At 54.0% G+C, this 7468-nt stretch overlaps 1 protein-coding gene across 6 annotated transcripts in view; it reads right to left on the bottom strand.

The window, feature by feature from the left end:
* Mgmt (O-6-methylguanine-DNA methyltransferase) overlaps positions 1-7468 on the bottom strand; it is a 232796-nt gene that overhangs the window by 37114 nt on the left and 188214 nt on the right. For all 6 annotated transcript variants that reach the window (XR_007343213.1, XM_048791391.1, XM_048791388.1 and 3 more), the window contains one exon: positions 5471-5631. Coding sequence is in view for 5 of the 6 variants with exons in the window: in XM_048791391.1 (XP_048647348.1) it covers positions 5471-5631 (161 nt within the window). In the remaining variant the exon portion in view is untranslated. The remainder of the gene's footprint in view (positions 1-5470; positions 5632-7468) is intronic.

Genomic DNA, 7468 nt, shown 5'->3' with positions numbered 1-7468 from the left:
TGAAGACGGAAGCCAGGGCTCAAGTGTGCCAGGCCAGCGCTCTGCCTCCGCGCTGCTTCCCTCTTAATAAGTTTCTTTAGAGCGATAATTCTCAAGACAGGCTGTGTGTGCCTAAGATTTCTATGTGTCTCAGGGAGGGATGAGAAGTACAGAAATCCATAGGCATAAAGTTATGAACAAGACTTCTAGAGCATTCTGACATGTAACCCCTGCCCCACACGCCATGGAGGGGGCCAAGACACAACTGCACTTGAAAAAGCCATTGCTCTAGTGAATCACACTTGTAATTTTAAGAGCTCTCCTAGTCCAAGATGTCACCTCCTCCAAAGAAAAGACCAAGTATGGAGACAATGGCCAGGCAGGAGCCTGCATTAAAATATCAATGACAGGCTAGGACGTGACCCAAGCCTCGGGATCCTTGGCCCATGAAATTCACCCATGTGCCAAGAAGTAGCCACTCAGTCGAGGTGAAGGACAAGGAAGGAGGGGCATCAGTCATCACTGGCTAGCCAGGCCAGGCAATCCCCAGGGCCAGCCCTGTGTGGACAAAGCAGGGCAAACCAGGAGAGCCACCAGCCCTAGGGGGCCTTGTGGGGAGCTCCCAGGGAAGTGATGTTTCCTGTGCAGGCTGGGAGGCCCCAGCATAGAGAGACTCTCCACCTTAAGGTTCTGCATTTGGAAACTAATCTAACCTCCTCATCCTGCTGAGGGTCTGGAAATAACAGGGATGTTCAAGTGCAAGCTGGACAGTTAGCCAGGAGAAGGACTAGACCATCAGAGAGCCTCTTCCCTGGGAAGCAGTCCTCCTGGGCTGGCGCTCGGGAAGGAGGCCTGTGTGCCCACAGAACTTGACGGAGGAAGTGGTGAGCCCTGCCATGCAGCTTGGAAGAGGAAGCCAGTGCTGTGGCCCTGGTCTCCTGTCCACAGGGGATGTGCTCCTTGGAGCAGAGTGCCAGTGATCATCCCTGATGAAGATGACGGCTGCTGTCTACCTTGGTCACCTTCAGGTCCACACGCTGTGGACCCTCCCCCGCTCATCCCTGACCACTGCTGCCCTTCCACCATCTCTCTCCCATCCTGCTCTAGACACAGAAATCTGCTGGGTTCTCCTCTCCAGGATGGTGGCTGCTCCCGACTGTGGCCTCTGCTGCTGATGGGCATGCCTGGGGGGCTGGCTGTGGGTGGGGTCTTTCATACTCACCTTTCCAGACACTGGCCTCAGCTGGCCTAAGCCCCAGATTTCCACGTCTGCTGTCCCTGGAAAGGGATCCAGCAGCTCTGAGGTTGACGGAATTACATTTCCACCAGCTGTTTCCTTCCCACGTAATTTAAGTGCAGTGTTGTTAGCTTGTTCTAATCAATAAGTGCACTGGAAGGAGGCTTCGGAACCTTCTGCCTCCACCAGGTAGTATCTCGGCAAGGTCAGCAATTTCGACATCCTTGTTTAAGACGTGGCAGGACAGGGTGAGGGTGACGTTCTCCAGCAGACCCCAAGACGCACTCTCTTGCTGACCATCCCATCACACCGTTGTTTACAGTTCAGGCTGTAAACAGCAAAGTGCCTGAGGGTGGAAGGCACCGGTGCGGGCACAGGTGGACGTGTGACCCACACAGCACGCTGCCGGAACACAATGGCCCACGTGTCAGGTGGAGGCTTGAGGGACCACCTGGCCCAGGTAGGGCCTGTCAGGGCTATGCTTCCCCTCCATGAGTGACAGCCAGGATGTGAGCGCTACAGGTGCGGGCAGCAGGTAGCTAGGGGTGCAGCCCTTGCTCGGGTCCCCAAAGTGGAGCTTTGAAGGGCTGCTCTGAGGAGGGCCAGGGAGATGGCTGCCCCATCATCTGCCTTTCAGAACGCTCAGGGACCCCACTGGAGGCACAAGTAGTCAAGCAGTCTTCCAGGACTCGGTGGGGAAATCAACTCAACCCTGAAAGGCCTTTCCCATGACTCGGGCAGGCCTTCTTGGGGGGCGCTTCTGAAACGAGGTGTTCTGTGCAGATCCACACACGGGGGTGTGGGTCCTATCCTCGGCTCAGTGCAGGAGTCACCAGGCTCACTTGCAGCCAGAGGTGGGGAAGCAAGGCTTTCACAGCTACAAGCCAACAGCTGTGGTGAAGGGGTCAGGACAGCCTTGAGCATCCCATTTAAAGGGAACACCCACCCTTTAAAGTAAAACTCAGAACCGGGCTGTTGACATCTGCCTGTGAGAAAGCCCGGGGCACCTGCTGGGTCCACCATGCCATGGCCCTGCTCTGGATGCCTGGGCCTTGCTCCTGCAACAGGACACCAGGACTTCCTCAGGAGCCATCCCCCTCTCTCAGGAGCAGCCCACTATCCGACTTGGAATGAGGCCATGGCCCACTGCAGACTCCTAGTCAGGAAGGGTGGTCTGTCGTCATTAACACACAAACAACCCAATAGTTGGCCTGCAACTAATTAAACTTCAGAAATTCTCCAAAAATAATGACCTGAACTAAATAAAATGTCCACTATTGGATAACTTTTGATCACAAAACAACAATTTTATATGGTTCAACTTTCTATTTTTGTGGCTAGCCTTAAAAACAAATCAAGAGCAGCACATCCACATCTTGGAAGGATCCTGGGAAGGAGAGGAGGCCCTGGGGCCAGGGAGAGCGCCACAGCAGCACAGGTGTGTGGGTGCCCAGAAGAATGTGAGCCTGGCATGGAGCAGTGGCAGACTTACAAGCCAGGGCGTTAGCAAAAAAGGCAAGTGTGCTGGCACTCAGGGCCGGCTCGTTACAAACCGCTTTTTGAAAGGGATAGAACTGGCCTAAATTTAAGATATGACTGAAAAGAAAAAAAAAAAAAACCCGCAACACAAAATATGTCAGACACATTCAAAACAGGCACAGGAAATGGAACAGTCCAGAAGACATTTCTCAAATGAAAAGGAACCCATTCCTTGCAGTCTGCAAAGAGGATCAATTTCCGTGAACCTACAGCTTCCAGGGGACGCTGAGGTATCCCTGTCCCAAGACTTTCCCTCCTTCACTAGCGTTAGCAGACGCAAGCTGCTGTGGAGCACCCTGCGCTGAGGACAGGCAGCTGGGGGTGGGGGTCTGCCCGGCAGTTCTATGCCAGCAGTCCGATGCTGCCACCACCACCGACCACCAGCTCCACTTTTTGAAACTGGAAAATCTACATACCTGGGCCCTGTGCAGGAGGAAGTGACTGCACTAAATCAAAAGAATGAAATAAAAAAAAAAAAGAAAAAGAGAAAAGAAAACCCCCAGGTTTCATATGCAGAAATATGCCAAGTCCCAGCCTCAGCAGCAACCACTGTTGAGAGGACCTGGAGCAGGGGACCCCATTAGGGAGGTGAACATGCTGGTCTGCACTGCCTTCCAAGTCTCCAGGCACTGAGAGAAAGAAGGGTGCTGAGACTCTGCTGACCACAACCCTGAGGTGCCTGCCAGCACTGCAGGGCTGGGGTAGCGGATGGTTTCATCCTCTCCAAGGCTACTACAGGACTTTGTGGTCACCAAGACCCACCACGAGCTGCTGCATAGGACACAGCCAGTGTGGGGGCCTGGGGTGGACTCCAGAGCCAGGCAGGAGGGGCAGGCATGGCCTCTTGGAGCTGTGTGTGAGGAGTCCCAGAGGCAGGTCCCAGATCTGGGGCCAGCCAACACCGCAGTGGGGCCTCAGAGTGGGTGAGAAGGCTGAGGCAGGTGGGGGACCTCTGATCATTCCAATATCACTCCTCTGCCAGTCACCTCTGGCCTGGATCATTGTCAGTGGCTCATTGGGCTCCTTCTCCAGGTCTGGCATGGCCCTACTCTCTGGATGCTGGTGGGACAAGGCCAGTAGAGTGCCACTCTGTGCCAGTATCACCGTCTGGCTCATGAAAAACTAATGAGTTCTCGCAACTTTAGCCTCGACATTTCTAAGTTACACAACAAAGCTTAGGTGAGGTTTAGGATTTTACGTGCTTGTCCCCTTGTGAGATTAGACAGACACTTTCTCACCTGCTTTATAAGATAAGTTTCTGTTTCAAGACCTCAGACCTCAGCTGTCTCGTGGGTAGACTGAGGGAAGGAAAGTTCCCTGACTAGCTCTGTGGCTCCCCTGTGGTGACAGTGCGCCTGAGTGCCTTGCTCTGAGGCCCCCACGTCCTCCCCTAGGAGACAAACCCATCTCTCACTTCCTTGCACTACAGTAACATCCCTAGCCCACCCTGGTGGTTGGAAGTGCTCAACAGGTTGGGTCACCCACACGATCACTGCAGCCCACAGCTCACAGAGCTGGACGGGAGGTGGGGCAGAGCAGGCAGGACGTGGCAGGGGGCCGGGCAGCACCGTTCCCTCAGCGCCTCATGGGGGGCTGGTGGAGGGCTTTGGATGTGCACAGTGTCCTACCGAGCCTCCCCACCATCCCAGAGACTCACGTTTAGAAATTCGGGAGCTCTGAGAAAAACCTGGAGGTAGTTCTGCATGATATGGACAATGAGGAACCCGAGCATTTCAGATGCAGCGTCCGTTCATCTTGTACAAAACACGCTTGCGGCTTTGTCCATTCCCTTGCCTGACCACATCACTGAACCTGGGATCAGCCCAAACTCAGGAGCTTCTTCTATACCAGCTTCCCTAGAAATAACGCCAATTTCAAGTCCATTGGTGCTGAAAAATCAGACAGCAATTAGAATACCTTTAATTGTACTTAGAACCACTTTGAAATTCAAGATTGCTTTAAAATCACCATATCTAAAATCTCAGGGTAGTTTATCTCCTTAAGGATGTGTGTATATCTACACACAGACATCTGAGCAGATATTCATTTACACTGCGATGATTATTTATAAAAATCATGATCCAAAATAAATTTTTGGTATGTGTCTAGAATGTTAGCTGCTATAATTAACTTCTGTGCTGAGTAGACCAACAAAAGCTTTAAAAGAAACGTCTGGCAAGACATTTTTAGGCCACTGAAGACACTGAAGTGTCTTTATAAAGTACACTGCACTGAAGCATCAAGTTCTCAATTCATGCTTAAGAACCCGTCGAATGTACTAAGTTTAAGGAATTAGATTTAAAGCCTATCTGAGAGGATACAATGCAGCTGCGCTCTCTGATGTAGCTGTCACTGAGTTTGTGAAAGTGGCTAATTGCCCACGTATGAGTCTCATTTTCAGGCTGTTGGCAGGCAAAGAGTTTAAGTTAACAATGAGCTTATTGAAAACTTTACTGCCATTCAGATGTGTTCCTGTTTAAACCTTTCAGCCAGCGAGAGTTGATCTGCATGCATCATTTTCATGGCCCTTGCCAAGAATTATGTGACCACGTGCCAAAACTAACACAGCCACTTGGAATGGGTGGAGACCACAAGCTCTTGTCCTTCAGCCTGGCCATGTGCCACCTGGGCGGAGATAACGTGAAAACAGCGAGTTGGTGTGGTCAGCAAGCTGTGACGTCAGTAATAGTCACCGAGTCAGGCGCAGGTACCAACCTTTCTGGAACACGGGATGGTGCAGAGCAGGCAGAGGGAGCCCTTCGATGGCTGAGGGCTTGTGGAAATAGGCGTCCAGCCAGGCTGCGCCTCGCATCAGGGGCTCCGATGTTCCCTCTGGACCGCTGACAACCTCAGGAGCTGCTGGGGCCTCCGCAGGGCTGCAAAAGGGACCACAGGGGCTTAGTAAACTTCTGGGCCCTGCCTCCACACATGGGAAGAGTGAATGGCCGCTGCGTCTAGCTGGAGGAACGTCTGTGTCCCACCAGCTGCCCAGCAGGAGCCGAGCAGGAAGACGCTGGGTCACCCCCCACCCCCACCATCTCCTGGCTTAGGACACTGAGGGCTCAAGTGTGAGCTCCAAAGGTCTACGGGCACAAGGCACAGATGCACCAGAGCAGGAGCCACGTGCACCAGTCACGGGGCGAGAGTGTGCTCTTTCTAAGGCAACAGCCACAAAAGCATCAAGTAGCCATCATCAAACATATTCTCCAGAAACAGCAACATCAGCTGTAGCACACATGTCCCCCACCCTACTCTGGACCCCAACAGCGGGGGCATGCCCCGTCTGGGGTTACTTTGACTCATGTGCCCACTCCATTTGGCATTCCCAGGCTCCAGAGCACTGATCCTCAGGGGAGCTGCCGGTGGGCCTGGCGCTTCGATGACAGCACTGTGGCTTCTACGCCCAGGGCGTCTCCTGGTTCCTTCTCAAGTCTTCCCGCTCATTCTTCCTGGTCACCATCTCCCTGCCCTTTGATGTCCTGAATTTGAACCCCAAACATTTTGGGGTTAATCAGACTGCTCCCTGGCTGTGTCTGCATGGACACTCCTCCTCTGCCTCTTGGTCTGGCCCCTCACAGAACCCACTGCTCATCTTCCATGGGGGGCAAGCATCCTGTTGGCAGGTGGTTTGCTTTCTGATCCTGGGCCCTGGAGCTGTAGGCAGATCCGGTTTTATTCCAGTTGCTCAGGACCCACCCCATGAAGCAGCGGCACTGGGCCTGCTGTCTTGGATGACTTTCTGCCTGTCCAGCCTTGGACAGGCGCAGGCTTCCAGACCCTTCCCAGGCCTGGTGGGCACAGCTTTTCTACTCTCCTCTGCAGGTAGCACAGCTTCTGAGGCTCTTGTGGGAAGAGGGACAGAGCCTCCCTGACGTCCCTGCGGGATGCTTCCCGGCATCCTTCCCGAGCTCCTGCGGCACCCTGGGTCCTGAGACGCCTGGAGTGTGAGCTTCCATCATCAGACCATCTTGTCTTCTCTCCATCCTCTGAGCATCCCCATGAAGCAGGGGGCCTCCGTTCACTGGAAACACGGCCCAGCACAGGCATGACAGGCGGGGCTGAAGTGCCCGGGAGCACAGGTCTGGCTGTGTCTGCCCGAGTTGGGATGGCAGATGAGATGGATGGAGAAGAGGAACCAGGAGGCCACCCTGGGGGGCAAAAGTGTCAACAAAGAGGAGAAAGAGCTTGTGCATGGCTGATCTCAGGGTGTGGGCAGGAGGATAATGAATCATGGAAAGGTGGGCACAAATTTTGCATGCCAGGACAAAACGGTCACTTTGTCCCTAAACAGGGGAATGTAACTGCCAGAGGCCACGAGGCCCTAGCTGCCCCAGCAAGGCTACAGCAGTAAGAACGAGGCTGATCCAGAGCTCTGGAAGAGGCCTGTGGTGGAGGGGCTGGTAACCCAGCTGCCGTGTGGGTGCTGCCTGGCATCTAGGCCACAGCCCAGGCTGCCAGGGACCAGCAGCTTCCTTGTGCTCAGGCAGGTGGGAGGCCAGATTGGAGAATTTGCAGAACCTCTCAGAGCACTGCCTCACGCTGCCAGCTCCGGTGGCTCCCGCATGGTTAGTCCCTGGGGGAACCACACTTGTGCAAATCTGTAGTCAAAGGTACACCATGAGGCAAGGGGCAGCCACCGACTTCCCTCTGGTTACAAAGGCTGACTACCTCACAGCTGCAGCAGAGGCAGAGGAGGAGGGCGGTGTGCGCATG

This window comes from Marmota marmota, unplaced genomic scaffold (genome assembly GCF_001458135.2).
Source record: "Marmota marmota marmota unplaced genomic scaffold, marMar, whole genome shotgun sequence".
Taxonomy (NCBI): Eukaryota; Metazoa; Chordata; class Mammalia; order Rodentia; family Sciuridae; genus Marmota; species Marmota marmota.
The sequence above is the reverse complement of the archived record's forward strand: the minus strand, read 5'-3'. Positions and strand labels throughout refer to the sequence as shown.